General features: G+C 31.3%; 1 protein-coding gene across 1 annotated transcript; it reads left to right on the forward strand.

Annotated features, from left to right (window-relative positions):
- Positions 1-13,172: 13,172 nt before the first annotated feature.
- LOC131629974 (organic cation/carnitine transporter 3-like) lies at positions 13,173-14,776 on the forward strand. The gene is made up of 2 exons (XM_058900774.1): positions 13,173-13,244; positions 13,298-14,776. The coding sequence occupies exons 1-2, from the start codon at positions 13,173-13,175 to the stop codon at positions 14,774-14,776; spliced, it is 1,551 nt and encodes a 516-aa protein (XP_058756757.1).
- The last annotated feature ends 2,401 nt before the right edge of the window (positions 14,777-17,177 follow it).

Here is a 17,177-nt window from a genome sequence, read left to right on the forward strand (position 1 = left end):
ACATAATTATTATAATCAATTTAAAAAATTTATTAATTAAAAATTCAAATTCTAAAGAACTTAATTGAAAGTGTTGTTAATAAAGTTAATAAATTCTATTTCAGCAAACTACCATAATTTTAATTTCATAGCTTCTCTTTTTCTTTTTTTTTTGGTTTATCACCACCGGTTTAGTCCGGTTTGGGAGTCAGTTCTGGCATCAAGTGGTTCCAGCCCCCTCCCGATCACCGTTGCGGGGATCGAACCGTAGTTCTCCCTATCAAATTCAGCGTCAATCACCACTGAACCAACCAACGATTGATATAGCTTCTCTTGTTCTATATGAAGAAAATAAAGGTAGAGAAACAAAAACAAAAGTTCCACATTGAATATTTGTGGATATGTTTAAGGAAAAATAAACTATAATAACTCACTTGTTTCAATCATGATTGCCTCGTACAGTTTATAGCTCATGTGGGTCCGTTATAGGTATCTATGATTAGTTCAAAGTTTTTCAAATGCTAAAAGAATAAATTTAAGGCTCAGTTTATATTTATGGTAATAATGGGCCCTTGAAGCTTGGAGGCCCTGTTCCATAGAGCAGGTTGCACCTGCTTTGGGCCGGCCCTGTTAATATATTAATACAAAGTAAGTTTGAAGTGTTATATAAATACTGTTTGAATAGTTTTTAAACATGGTTGAATATATTTAGGAGATCTCAACAGTTTCACGTTTACCTAATATGTCACTCATATTTGGAAAAGTGGTTTCAATAACCAATGCAATTATGACGACGATGCTGAACGGTTTTCAAGGAGCATATACATTACCTTTGCAGAAGTTGTATCATTGGTATAAGTGTTGTAGCCAAAAAAATATACTCCATAGTGCTTTCCGATAGGCAGCTGCGAAAACATACATCCTTGGCCGTCTGAAAATGTCACGCTCATCCCAAATAGCAAAAGCATGCAGGTGAAAATTTTGTTTTCCATCAGCAATCTTACTCTTTCTGTTTTTTCTTCAATAGTTTTAATTTGATTTAGCCCTATTTTTGACTGTGTAGGAGTTTAAAATACATTGTGGTTCATGATCGATGGGAAAGATTTGCTATCAAAAGAAAGCTCAGACGTTCATCTCAAGATCTCCGTAGGTCCTTGAAATGGAAAAAAAAAGCAGGTGACCAAGTTGTGCGTGAGTTTGGGTTTGAGGGTATCAGACAATGAAACATGCATATGGGAAAGGGAGAAGAAGTTGAAGAATATCGCAGGTGTGTGGCAACGAAAGATGACCGAAATCAATTGGAGGGGAAAGCATGAGTCAAAGAAGCTTGCTCTAGGGTTTGCCGTAGTTGAAGATATTCAAACTGTGGCAGATGTTATGATCGGTGCGGGTCTTGATGTGAATCACAGAGTGTTGGATGTGTGTGAAGGACTGCCTATCGTGTATTTGGATTTAGAAGATGAAAGGTATGCCATTATTATAATTAGATATACTAATATTTACATCTCTACTTAGATTGCGTTGTTCTAAATTCATGTTGTAATTAACTTTGTCGTCTGTATGGTAGTGAATGGAAGGTGTGGTCAGAATTGGTTGCCAACATGAAAAATTGGTATGTGATATGTGTTTCAGTGTAATTATGGTATAACCTTGACATTCAAAATTTAATGTGGTGATATGTAAGAAACTGCCATTTTTTTTAACAATTTTATGGTTGTCCAATGCAGGAATTTTTGATGAGTGCAGAATATCGTGTTAGTGTTTTGTTAGTCCAGCTTTTCAGAATGTTTGAAGGACTGCAGCTTCGCATTCACCTATTTTCAGGAGATGTTGAATTTTGCATTCTCATTAGTTTATTTCCTAATTTGAAGTTTGTTTTGATTATAATTTAGTATTGATATTGGACTGTAATCATTTCTGGATTTATTGCTACAATATTTTGGTGTGTTCTATATATGGATCAGTGTGATTTTACAGATATAATATTCTGAACATTAGACATCATGTCTTAATTAAATTGAGTTATTTTCTGTTGCTCTATGAGAATTTTAATCTACGGTTGCTTCAACCGTTCCTCATTTGGTTCCCTTTAACATGTATATAGTGTTGTTGCTTATAGTACAATGTTTGTATGCTTGAATAATCTTACATGGTGACCTTTCAAAAAATGATAGCAAATCTGTTGTACAGTTTAATTGATATAATGCATGAAAAAACAACATATTTGAATTGCTTTTGCTATTAATTGTGAGCTTAGAATGATAGAATAAATTGTTTGTATCAAAATACGATTTTTATATTGTTCAATTGTATCAGAATAATTGTGCTCTGCTTGAACATATATTTGTCATTATATTTCCTCATATTACTTGAAATATTTTATATCATAATCGTGCACTACTTAATTTTATCAATGTCATTGTATTTCCTCGAGATTGCAAGCACAACAAATCAAAAATTGAAATCAATGCAGTTCATGCAAAGGATGATATAATTGTTGCAGTGAGCGGAGTTATGGAAATCAAAGGCAAAGTTCAAGGTTGGTGGTATGATACATGTGCTATGGTGCATGTTTCTTATGACAAAGCTGCATTCAAAATTTATTTTGAGGCAAATGATGGACAAGAAGTACAAATGAGAAATGGAGTACGATCTAATGATGTTGGAACCAGATCGGTCGAACTCAACTTCACTTCCAGAAAGAAAGTCACTCTTGTCAATGTGCTTCATTTCCCTGACATGAATAGGAACCTCGTTAGTGGGGATTTACTGGGAAAACTGGGTATTAAATCTGTTTATGATTCGGGAGAACTTATATTGAACCGTAATGGTGTATTTGTTGGAAAAGGATATTCCATTGAGGGAATGATCAAACTATGTATTATTGACAATATTATTAATGAAATTTATAATTCCGCATACATGCTTGAATCTGTTTTTTTATGGTACAATATATTAGCACATTCTGGTATTAGTTCTATAAAGAGACTAATTAAATCTGGATTGATTTCATGTAATATAAATAATTTCACAAAATGTGATTTATGTGTTAAATAAGAAATGATTAAGAAACCTTTCAAAAGTGTTGAAAGAAATACAAATCTGCTTGATCTTGTACATTCAGATTTGTGCGAATTTAATGGCATGTTAACACCTGGGGGAAATAGATATTTCATTACATTCATCGACGATTCTTCTAGATACACATATGTATATCTCTTAAAGTATAAAAATGATGCTTTTAACGCCTTTAAAATTTATAAAGCAGAAGTGGAAAATCAATTAAGTAGAAATATAAAGGTCCTTAGGAGTGATAGGGGCGGTGAATATTTTTCTATTGAATTTGATGCATTCTGTGAAGAACACGGCATAATAAATGAAAGTTCCGCACCTCGCACACCGCAACAAAATGGCATGGCTGAAAAAAAGAATCAAACGTATTAAGAAATGATGAATGCCATGTTGATGCATTATGAATTACCCTTAAATTTGTGGGGTGAGGCCTTACTATTCGCTTGCCACATAATTAATGGAACTCTTGTAAAGAAAACCAGGATTTCTCCTATGAGGCATGGAAAGGCAGACAACCAAATATTGGTTACTTTAAAGTGTGGGGGTGTGTGGCATACTACAAAAACATTGATCCTAAAAGAACCAAGTTGGGTCCTTGAGGGATAAGATTGCCTTTGTAGGATATGCACAAAATAGTAAAGCATATAAACTTTTAAATTTAGAGTCTAATGTAATTGTAGAATCTCGGGTTGTAGAGTTCTTTGAAAATCTTATCACAATGGACAAAGAATCATATTTGACCGCAAATAAAGAATGAAGGATAGAAAAACACTTAGAAAGGGGGGGGGGGGGGTTTGAATAAGTGTAGCTTTAAAACTCTTAAGATAAAAACAATTTGCACAATGATTTTTATCCTGGTTCGTTGTTAACTAAACTACTCCAGTCCACCCCCTTGGAGTGATTTACCTCACCTGAGGATTTAATCCACTAATCACACAAGATTACAATGGTTTTCCACTTAGATAACCTCTAAGTCTTCTAGAGTATTCTGATCACAACCTGATCACTCTAGGAACACAATGCTTAGATACCCTCTAAGACTTTCTAGAGAATCCGATCACAACTTGATCTCCTCTAGTTCTTTACAAATAAATGTAAACAAATTCTTACAAGAGTATTACAATGCTTCTTAAAAGCTATAATCACAACTGTGATATTTCTCTTAAAGTTTAAGCTTAATCTCACTAAGATATTACAACAGTAATGAAGTGAGGTTGAAGATGAAGTTTGAGAGCTTTTTGAATTTGACAGCGTTTCTATATGTTTGCGCAAAGTGTTGTATTCAGCTTCTCATCAGAACTTCTATTTATAGGCGTTTGAGAAGATGACAGTTGGGAGCATTTAATGCGTTGCGTGATCCGTACAGCATTGCATTTAATGTTTCACTCTTTTGTCAACTACCTCGAGCCTTGCTTTTCCTGCTTTAACTGACTTTGCCTTTAATAGCTTCTAACGTTCCTTTTGTCAGTCAGCGTAGCTTGCCATCTTGTACTTGCTTCTGATCTGATGTTTGTATAAACAACGTTTGAATATCATCAGAGTCAAACAGCTTGGTGCAGAGCATCTTCTTGTCTTCTGACCTTGAAGTGCTTCTAGCGTGATACCATGAGAACTTCAGTGCTTCTGCTTCTGATCTCAAGTTCTTCTGATGCTTTAATAGACCATGTTCTGATTCTGCTTGACCATCTTCTGATGTCTTGCGAGAGCATGTTCTGATGTTTCATACTTGAACCTTCTGAGTCAGTGCTTCTTGCGCTGATTTTGTGCATACTCTTTATATGTTTCCTGAAATGGAAATTGCAAAGGATTAGAGTACCACATTATCTCAAGCAAAATTCATATACATTGTTATCATCAAAACTAAGAATATTGATCAGAACAAATCTTGTTCTAACAAAGAATCTTTTGAAGAAGATTCTTCTCGGATTGTAGAAATACAATCTAAAGGCACTTCTCGAATCATTGAATTACAACCCGAGCCTCGAAAGAGCAAGAGAATCCGGAAAACAAAGAATCTAGGACCAGACCAAATTGATCCTCAATTTATTTCTTTTTATCTAGTTGAAGGAAATTGTAAGAATTTTGTTCAAAGTATTCCGGTCATTCTTCAAGTAGAGGATGATCCTAAAATTTACAAGGAAGCAATAACTTCAACGAACTCCTCTTGTTGGAAGGACGCCATCCAAGATGAAATGGATTCAATTATGTCAAACCACACTTGATAACTTGTTGACTTACCAAAGGGATCAAGGTCTATTGGATGCAAGTGGGTGTTTAAAAGGAAATACCATAGTGATGGTATCCTAAGTACTTATAAGGCTAGATTAGTGACAAAAGGATTTAAACAAAAGGAAGGCATAGATTACTTTGACACATATGCACTAGTAGCAACGACAACCACAACTAGATTTTTGTTTGCCTTAGCCTCCTTGAATGACCTTATAGTTCATCATATGGATTTTAAAGAACGTTTCTAAATGGAGATCTCGATGAGAAAATCTACATGGAACAACCAGAAGGCTATGTGCTTTTGGGAAATGAACTAAAGGTGTGTAAGCTTGTCAAATCCTTATATGGCCTAAAACAAGCACCAAAATAATTACATCAAAAATTTGATCCTGTGATACTCTCAAATGGATTTATTCCTAATTCTTGTGACAAGTGTTTATACACAAATGTGTGCAAAAACATTGTAATATTTCTTTGTCTCTATGTTGATGACATGCTAATAATTAGCAATGATTTGAATGGAGTTCTAGAGACAAAGAGGTTTCTATCTTCCACTTACAAGATGAAAGATCTTGGACTTGCTGACACAATTTTAGGAATCAAAGTTAAGCAAAACAGTGGGGGTTATGAACTTAGTCAAACACACTATATCGAGAAAATGCTTCATAAGTTCAAACACATAAAGTTTAAGGAAGTTACCACTCCATTTGTTCATGTCGTCAAACTTCAAAAGAATAATGGTAGAGAAGTGGCTCAAATGGAATATGCAAGTCCAATATGGTGTCTTATGTACTTAATGTGAAGTCAATACTCAACGAAGAACTTTGATTTTGATGAAGACAAATCTCTTAATGACAAGAAGGCAAAGATGAGTTTTAAAGTTAAAGTATCAAGGATCAAGGCTTTGGATTCAAGCTTGCATTTCAAGAAGGTATAATGACTATACTTACATTGTCTAAAGTCTTAGATGCTCAAGAAATCAACCAACCATTGCATAAACTATCCATGATCTTAGCAAGCCTTTGCAAAATCTTTTATTCAAGTTTTACATTGGGTAAATCAAATTCCCCAAGCATGATATCAATTTACCACTGAACCAAAACATTTTCAGAAGCAAAAATTCACATTTTGCACTAATGAAATCGATTTACCTAAGGAGGAAATCAATTTCCCTCTGTTTGTTTTTGAATTTTTTGTTAACGTTATAACATGAAATCGATTTCATGTTAATAGAAATCGATTCTGTACGTTTTTGAAAAAGCAGTAGCATACCTTACACCTCTTCATGCATCTATTCATGGAACCATTGTTCATAATATTTCTGCATGCATGTATTTATAATGGTTCATAAATGTATTATGTTCATATAAATACCTCTTCCAATTAAATTCTTGAGATTTTCATAATTTATTTTTTATTATTTTACTTATTACTAGCGTTATAGATTGATTGGCAGCAACATAGATAGGCCAATACCAAAATATTACATGTCTAGTAGCTAAAACATCAACCCTCCAAATAATTACAGTAGCATAAAAACAAATTGAGCTCAAGAAGAAATCCAACAAAAACAGTAGCATAAAAACTCACTGAGAATGAGATATATTTGTATGCCAATTGTGTGCTGAGTTTATATTTTGTGATTTACAAAGATATTTTGATACAGCAATTTCAAAATATCTATGCAAATATTTTGATGTAAATTTTAATTTCATTATAGAAAAATGAGTAATGTGCATTCGACAATAACAAAATATTTTATACACGTGGTATAGTTGAAGTGTTATAGACATTTAGTTCAAATTTTCCAATGAAAGGGTCAATTGTATTTGATTTCTGTCAAAAGGCGGTTGGAGTTGGACAGTTATCATTTAGCGGTATGTGGTGGATTATACTAATCCATAACCACTCAAGTTTTTAATGTGTATTTTATTATTTATTTTAGAAATAAAATGATATTTTTGAAGAAAAAAAATTAATCCAAAAACTTGTATCCTCTTTGTAAATAATTTTATATATATATATATATATATATATATATATATATATATATATATATATATATATATATATATATATATATATATATATATATATATATATATATATATATATTAATAACTATAACAGTAAATATTAAGGTCTATTTGGTTGATAAGTAGCTGATAATTTATAGCGTACGGGTGATGACTAATGTTTATATAGCTCATGGTTGAGACTGATAGCTGATAAGCTAATTGAAATATTTGGTAAAATTAACGGTTCAAATAATTTATAAATATAAATGACATAAAAGTTATTTAATTCATAATTATTTCATTTTAAATTAAAATAAACTATAAACGATAAAAGTGAGTTTTGTTAAAATAATAAGGATAAAAAAGGAAGAAAAAAAATAATACGCTATAAGGTAAAATGCTATTTGAAATAGCGTCTGAAAAATAAGCTATAAACTAGCAAAATAAACTATAAGCTCGTGATAACAAGACCTTACCAATCGTGTCCAAATTGTTATTTAAGCTCATAAGTTATAAATCAAAAATTCGTCGACTCTAAATAAAAATAATTAAAAATATACTTTGTTATTTTATGTTAACCAATTAATTTAACCTTTAATTTTATAAAATAATATAAATTCAATTAAATAATTTATCTATTAATTGTCTTTTTATGTCTGTAAAAGCATCATATAGATTATAATAATCTATAACACAAGATGTTACTATATCAACTTCATAATCATCTCAACTGTCTGTCACTCTGATTGAACGTTAATCATCATCTAGACTTTAGTTCTCCTCTTCTTAAAAATCGGATACATTATTACAAGTCCATAGAACAAATTAAATCATGTTCAATCGGATACATTATTACAAGAATATAGTAGAACAACTCATGTTCTACTAAGGTCGTATTTATTAGTTATCATCTATTACACTCTTTCAATAATATAATATTGAAGGAAAAAAACTATAAAATTTGGAAATCGTATTTATTAGTTATCATCTATTACACTCTTTCAGTACTATATATTGAAGGGAAAAAACAATATAAAATTTGAAAATCATATGTGTAGAAAGTATTAGAGGTTAACAAATGTTAACCGTGTGATTGAAACTGATTAATCTATTGTATTTTTTTTTTGTTGCAAACAATAGAGTTGGATGTCATATTGATCTAATTTGTGTAGTATAGAGTTAATTCGGTCGGATTTGAATGATTATTTTGAATCCATTAGAAATCAAATTCGAACGAATTCAACCAATTTTTTTCTTTTTGATATTATAGAGCTACTCCATTATAAAAATAGAACTCTCAACTTATTATCAACTTTATAATCTAAAAATAACATTGTTTACTCACAAATGACATTCAATATAAAAATTTGAATGATATTTAATTTGTTGTTTAAAATAATGATAAAGATCAAATTAAAGTCAAATGATATTAAAAATATTATACATAATAATAATATTTTTCAATAATAAAAATATAGTTTTTATTTTGGTCATTCTAAAATTTTGATAATTTTGTTTAAAATTTAAAAAATAATATTTTTGAATTTTATAAAAATCGATCAAAAAAATCAGAATTTTAACAATCAAAATTGAGTCTTTAAAATAAAATCGTAATTTATGTCAAATCTAAATTTTAAATTCAATGTTGACTCAAACCGATCTATTATTCATTGTTAGGGGTGGCAGCTTTACCCATCTCCAATGAGTATCCTAAAAAACACCCATAACGGATAGGGTAAAAAATCTGCAAAAATTGGTACGGGCATGAATTCAGGTAATTATCCACTAAAATAAACGGGTATGGGCACAAGTACCGTTCCCACCCCGCCCCATACCTGCACAATATATAATTATATATTTTTATTTTTATTATTATATGTACACATGTTAATTTATCAATTTTATTAAACACATCACTATTAAACTTGCACTCATTTTAATATAAATGTTTGTTTGTTTATTAACTCAACAATAATATCCTTGAAATATTTTTAATGTTGTTGAAAATATTTAAAATAACGTAATAAATTATAATTGAAATGAGAATGAGTATGAGTACGAGTACGAGTACAAACGTTGATATCCACGCGAATATGAGGACGGATATTATAGTGACTATTACATAAGTCTTACCCATTGGCATCCTTATTCATTGTTCTGTTGTAGGCATTTATAAAACACTTCCACTGCGTCTTCTAAGTGTAGACTTATTTTGCAAATCATGATGGAGTCACGGACATTATGGGTCTCTGTCCTCGTTGCATGTTCTATATAGTGCAATGGAAAACAAACACTTTTGCAGTGTGTCTCAAGTCATCAGAAAACATGGCAATTTTTTAAATACTTTTATGGTACTTTACATATTTAAACGACTACTTCTAATCCTTTAATAAAAATTGATATTAAAGTAAATATATCAATCTTTATCAACTCGTCTTTAGGGATGGTAAGCACAGAGATAGTATGCAAACCCGAACTCACGGAGTTTACTCGCATCCGAATCCGAGTCAACGGGTGTAAACTCGAGTTGATTGAGTTTGGGTTCGGATATCACTCGATATTTCGGATGCGGGTTTAAATAGTGTGAAACCCGCACCCGAAACTCAAAGTTACAACAGATTTTCTAATTTAACAGATTATTTTATAAGAGCTTGAAAATTATATAATGCATCTTGGATTGTACTTGATAGTTATAATTAGCAATTATAATTAGCATTCAACATAACCATGAATCTTAGTAACCATAAATCTTAAAATGACAACTCTTAAAATGATTAATTTATAACCATGATTTTAAATTAGTATTCTAATATGAATGATAATTGGTTAGAAGATTCATGACCATAAACAGTATTTCAATTAAAGATTCTCACCATAAAAAAATCTTTAATTAAAGGAAGATATTTTTATGGTGAGAATCTTTAATTAAAGGAAGATCTTTTATAGTGGGAATCTTTAATTAAAAGAAGATAGTTTCGGTGATGGATTTTGGGCTTTTGACATGAATCTTCATCTTCTAAAATATTTTTAGTGACGATTTTCAGCTATATTGATGGATTCTGGGTTTTTGACAAGAATCTTCATCTTCTAAGATACTTTCAATGATGGTTGATGGGCTATAGTGAGGGATTATGGATTTTTACATGAATCTTCATCTTCTATGATACTTTTAGCGAAGGTTTATGGGCTATAGTGACGAATTCTGGGTTTTTGACATGAATCTTCATCTTCTTCGATACTTTTAATGATAAATTATGGGATTTCGTGACGAATTATGGGTTTTGGACATGAATCAGATACTTTTAGTGACGATTTCTAATTAGGGATTTTTGGAATTTTCATCTTTTGAAATACTTTTAGTGATGGTTTCTAAGCTTTCGTGACATATTATGGATTTATGGAAATGAACCTTCATATTCTAAGATGCTTTTAGTGACAGACTCAGGGTTTTGCATTGAATCTTAAACTTCTTAAATAATTTTAGTGACAGTTTTTGGGTTTTAGTGAAAATTTCTAGGTTTTGTCATGAATCTTCATCTTTTAGATAGTTTTAATGACGGTTTCTAGGTTCTAGTGACGGTACCTGAGAAAAAGCTTGGAGCCCAAACTAAGTAAGGACCTCTGAAAAAAGGTTATGAAATGTAAACACAAGCCTTGCTACAATAGATGTCTAGGGCCTTAGAGTCATTTTTTAGAAATGAGAAAGGAAAAACCATGGCAGCTAGCACCGAGGTTATTGAAGGGCCAAATGATCCCAAATTGGCTGAGATGATGGCTATAAAGTATGGGGTTGAGCTTGCTATTGATTGCTAATTTAAAGAGGTGGAATTTGAAATAGATTGCAAAACCCTAGCAGAGAACCTCAACGCGGAAGAAGGTATTATAAACACTTGGGGAATGATGAGTGAGATTATCAGTAGTCTTAGGAGAACTAGATTTAATTTCATTAATAGAGTGAACAAAGGTGTAACATGCAATCCAAACCGATAACGAAATATTGGTTCAATAAAACCCAAACTGTATAAAAGCCCAATACAACCTGAATATGAGGCCAAATAAATAAAATTTGAATTGGTTTTAGGTCAAAAAAAAATCAAACGCGTCTTTTGTAAAATCCGCTGTCAAGCTTTCTGAAACCCCTATGAACAAAACGTTTTTTTGAAATTGGTTTTTTGGGAAAGGTTTATTCAAACCCATGTTAGACCATTTTACACTCATATTCAACCCAATATTTGGCATCAAAAGCTTGTCGTTTGACCATGTCATGCAACTTCAAAAGTTTAGAATATGGGTAAGGACGATCGGAAGGGTACATATAATAGAGCTCCTATATTCAAGGGCAAAACTATGTGTATTGGAAAGTTAACATGTATATTCACCTAATATCGGAACATAAAATGCTCAAGGTAGTCATTGAAGACATTTCTTTTGTCTCAAACTTTATAAATACTACATTATGTTACGCTAACTTAAATCAAGTTGTTCAATTTTTTTTAAATATAATAATTTAATTTCTATTTTATTATGATGACTTAATTGAAAATAACATTAATCTTTCTAACTTTTTAATTTTTAAAAAAATAAATTTTAACAATAGATTTTTCTATTATAAAAAAACAGAAGATCAAATATTTTTAAAAAAAAAGCACAATATCGAAAAAAACGACGAAATCATGAAGAAAAAAAATTAAAAATATTTGTGAAATCATTTATTTGAATAAAAAGGAAAGAAAAAAGAATTTAACCAATGATTTTGAATAAAAAACTGACCTTAGTAAATGAAAAAAAAAAACTAGGATTTAAGAAAGAAGGGGGCGGCTTTTAATTAATTTCTAGTTTTATAGTTGAAGATTTTTTATAACGTAAAAATAGTTTGCTTAATTACACGTTTAAGTGGATAATGCTCATCTTTCCCACTCCTTTTTGTTGATATAATTAATACACTCTGGCATGCTTGCATATAATTGTTAATAGAAGGGATGTCAACGGACGACTCTTATTATAGTCATATACTTGCAGGAAAATACTTACATGGACACAACCATAACACCTGTGCTTACACACAACCAATCACATTTTTTTTATTAATTAAAAATTAAAATTAAAATTGTCTCTCTCCTCTTTTATCTCAACCACCCCATGATGCCAATTAAAAACGAAATTAAACTTAAAAAAAAAATTATATTCTCTCTCTTTTCATTGGTTGTGCCTAAAAATATGAATTTAGATGCGTATCCATGCAAGTATTTCTCATATTTGCATACCATTTTGTCTGAAAGAAATTTTACTTTATGCAACTATTGTCCATTTATTAAGTAAACATGAGAAAATTGTCCAATTATTAAATCCTAATAAGTGTTGATTAAGTAGGATCTCTGAAAGCATAGACATCTCGAATTTGACCCCGACACTGATACGACAACACCAATAATAATTCAAAATAATAAATAATTTGAACGTACAATTGTTGTTGCAAGTATCTGATACCGGACATTGACACGTCTTTTTTCAGAGATATTGGTACTAAGTTGGATAGATGGATACATTAAGGGACATCCAACAAGCCAAGATAGAACTATAAAGATAGAAGATGACTAGTTGCATTATGCGAAATTTTGTTAGAACGTGACAAAATATATAAATTTTGTTTTTCTTTGCTAGTTTTTGTTTGAATATGATTATGATAGTTGAAATCAACCATGATTTGTGCACGTTGTTATTAAGTTAAGTGAATGAAATCCCATAGGAAACTATATAAATTTGGATCATGTGTTCCGCGCCCAAAGAAAGTTTATATATTCATAATCCTATGCTGCTAACATTCTCATAACACATAAACTTCTTTCATTCTCTCTTTCTCATTCTCATTCACTCATGGCGGCTATTCAAGAGTTACCTTCTTCCATTCCTCAACCTTCTTCCAAGGTATACAACTTTTCTTTCCATGTTACTATTTTTTACTAATCAGTTACTAATTAGTTGCACTTTTTATTGTTGAGCAGGAAAAAGTGTTTCTTTCAACGGCTGATATGATGGAAAAGGGTTTAGGAAGATTTGGTTGGTTAGGATTTGTTCAATGCATTCTTGTTGCATTTACAATGTTCTTTGATGCACAGCAATCGTTCATAACCATCTACACCGACGATTACCCGACTTGGCATTGCACGAATTCAACAATGTGTAACTCGGATTCTAATATCTGTAACATCCCTAAATCTTCGTGGTCATGGGATGGACCGTCACACAAAACAGTGATATCTCATTGGAATCTTGAATGTGCCAGTAGCTTCGTTACTGGTTTACCGCAGTCTATGTTCTTTATTGGCTGCCTTTTAGGTTCAATTCTTCTTGCAACTTTAGCGGATACTTCACTTGGAAGAAAGAACACGCTTGTTTTGTCTGGTTTATCAATGTCTATAGTTTCAACTCTCATAGTTTTCTCTACCAATATTTGGATCTACTCTGCTTTTAAATTCGTCATTGGCTTTTTGCGTTCGTCAATCGGAACTTGTGTTCTAGTTTTGGTCCCTGAGAAAGTTAGTACTGAGTGGAGGTTCACTGTTGGTATTGTCATATATCTCTGCTTTACATTTGGGTATATGTCACTACCTGCTATAGCTTATGTCAATAGATTTAATTCATGGAGATCGGTTTATATCTGGACGTCGGTTCCTGCTATTTGTTACTTGGTTATTGCTTATATCTTTGTTACCGAGTCTCCAAGGTGGCTTCTAATGCAAGGAAGACATCAAGAAGCTATGGCAATGCTTACCGGAGTTTCTTCATTAGAGAATGGTAATGATTTGACAGTAGCTTTAATAGAAGCTCCAGTGAGTAAACAAAAGGCTTCGTTTTTCCAACTCTACTCATCGATAGCCGAGTTGTTTGGGAGAGGTTGGGCTTTAAAGAGAATGGTCATAATAATGGTGCTTGGTATTGGAATTGGAATGGTGTATTTTGGTATGTTATTAGCAGTTGGGAACTTAGGATTCGACATTTACTTGGCGGTTGTGTTCAATGCCTTAATGCAAATAATGGCTTGCGTTGCTACGTATTTCTTGGGGAATCTCCGAAGAAAACGGTCAATTCTTGTATTCTCAGTAGCTAGTGGCATAAGCTGTATAATGTGTGTCGTTGTTGGATCGGGAATACAAGAAATTAGAGTCGGATTAGCCATGGTATCGTTTTTCTGCGCTTGCATAGCTTATAATGTGTTTCTGGTTTACATTATTGAGCTATTTCCAACAACTGTGAGGAACACTACAACGTCATTGGTGAGACAGTCTATTGTTTTTGGTAACATTTTCACTCCCTTTTTGATATCTGCTGGGAGGAAAAACGAAATTTTCTCTTACGGCATGTTTGGAGTCGTTATCATGTTGTCGTGTTTTACGTTGCTTATTTTGCCGGAGACAAGAGGATTAGCTCTTTGTGATACCATGGATCAACAAGAGATAAAAGATGATATGCCGGTATAAGTTGGTAACATTGTGTGTCTACTATGTTTTTAGTTTTCACATCCATTGTATTACATCTTCAGATTTGATTTTTGAAGGGAATACTTCCATAATAATGATCTTGCATTTATATTTTTGAAGCTAATTATGTACTGACAAGCTCATGTTCAATATTGATTCTCACCACTGTTAACTGTTAGGGGTGATTAATGCATAAAATTGATGAGAGTTTCTGTTTTAGTACCTCAAGGTCTCAGACAGAATTACAATGGACCACCATGATTTTTTTTTTGGCAAAATATAACAGTCTCACAAAGTAATTGCACAAGCATACAAAAAACTTGCCAGCACATGTTGCAACTTGATGAATTTTCAATGCTTCAATATTGATTCTTATCACTGTTTTAACTGTTAGGGGTGAAGAATGCATAAAATCGATCAAAGTTTGGTCGAATGAAGAATGCATAAATTTGATAAAAGCTGTTTCTGGTAGAGTTTAGTGTGTATGTTATGTTTCTGTTTTAGTCCCTCAAGGTCTGTATATGATGATGAGTTTGTCAGAATTACAATGGACCACCATGAATTTTGGTAAAACTTAACAGTAACAAGTAGGGGAATCCAAAATCGATTTGGTTTAATAAAAACAGCTAACCAAATTGAATCGAATCGAAAACCGAAAAAAAACACATTAGTTTTGGATGTGCTTGAGTCATATTTTAATCAAGTTGCACGGTTCAGTTTCAGTTTAGTTCGATTTGCGGTTTGTGTTTTGTAAACCGAACTAAATTGTATTATTTTAATATATTTGATACATTTTTAGAAATGACTTCAATCTCATAAATAAATGAACTTTTTTATATTGAATCTAATAATTAGTATATGTGCTTGAAAAAGGAAATGGTAAGTATTTTAAATTTTGTTTTTTTCTTTTAAATCTTTTCATTTGTTTTTAAGTATTAGGGCCCGTTTGTTTAGGCTATTTTTAAAAATGATTTTTATAGTGTTACTAAATTTTGTGAAAAAATTCTTTACAAAGAATTTTTTATAAAAGCTTCAAATGAAAATTTTGTTTGAATAGTTATTCTTAAAATGTGATTTTAGGTATTTCATCTATTTATGACAAAAAAATTTGGATATCAAAATTTTAAAAAATCACTTAATTTTGAAGCTATTTCAAATAGATTTTCATAAAAATCATTTTTGAAATACAACTTTTTGAAAAAATTATGATTTTGACTAAGTTTTGGTCTTCAATTATGTATGTTTATGTTATAGGATGTCAAATTAAGCGTTTCATTTTAGAAAAAACGAATATAAAAAAACTTGTAATATTTTGAAAAACGGTTTTAGAAAATGTATTTTCAAAAATACAAAGAAAAAATCCATTTTTTTAAAGCTGAAACAAACTGGCCCTTAACCTCTTCAATTATGATTTATGATTTGTAAGAATCTCTAATAGAGGATACTTGAATATCATGATTTTAATGTAAGAGTTTGGCATTGTTGTGACTGAGTTTTCTAGTATAGGAGGTGTTTTCTTGCTGTTTTGGGAGAAAGTGATATATTTTTAAGGTCTAGTTTAGGATTAAAGTGTTTCTCGGTTGTCTCGTGTGACGGGTAGCCGAATTTTTGATCTAAATGATGTGTACATTATAATACACATTGTTATATTATTATTTGAGTTCTTTTGTTATTCGATATTGAAATGGTGTTGAAATTTGTACTCATTGACATTGTAATTTGTTATTTGATAATGTATAAATGACTAAACAAAAAGTTATGTTGTTCTCTATATATGTATGTATGGCTCAATAAAAATCTTATAAAAAATCGAATCAACACATTAGATTGGTTTGGTTTATTTTCTAAAAGTCAACCGAATCGAACCGATTAACATATTTTTTCTCATGCGATTTGGATAACTTTTAGCGTCCAAACGACTCAAACCGCACCGCAAACACCCATAATAACAACTAATATACAAGACTTTGGTCGAGACCCTTTGGCAAGACTTTTAAGTTAAATCTCTTGAGCCATAATTTGGTCGTAACCCTCATGCGAGACGCAAGGGTGGTTCCTATCTGAGTAAACTTCAAGGAAATTTTAAGTTCCTTTTTTTTTTTTTCGAGGAACTTTTAATAACATTCTAAATATGTCGGTAAAATAGGGACTAAAACTATGTGCATAATAATTTTGTGGGGACCAAAACATGTAATTTTTTTAATAGGGACCAGAAACAAAATTTTATAATTTTATAGGGACCAAAAACATACTTTAACCCTATTAAAAAACAAGATATTATGTTGATTAATTTATTAATTCATTAAATATGACACATGTAATTAAAAGTTTGACTTTAAAAAAAAAAACTTAATGTGATGATTATTTGGGTTGATGAATAATTAAGCTAGTGGAATTTTTA

This window comes from Vicia villosa, unplaced genomic scaffold (genome assembly GCF_029867415.1).
Source record: "Vicia villosa cultivar HV-30 ecotype Madison, WI unplaced genomic scaffold, Vvil1.0 ctg.000625F_1_1, whole genome shotgun sequence".
Lineage (NCBI taxonomy): Eukaryota > Viridiplantae > Streptophyta > Magnoliopsida > Fabales > Fabaceae > Vicia > Vicia villosa.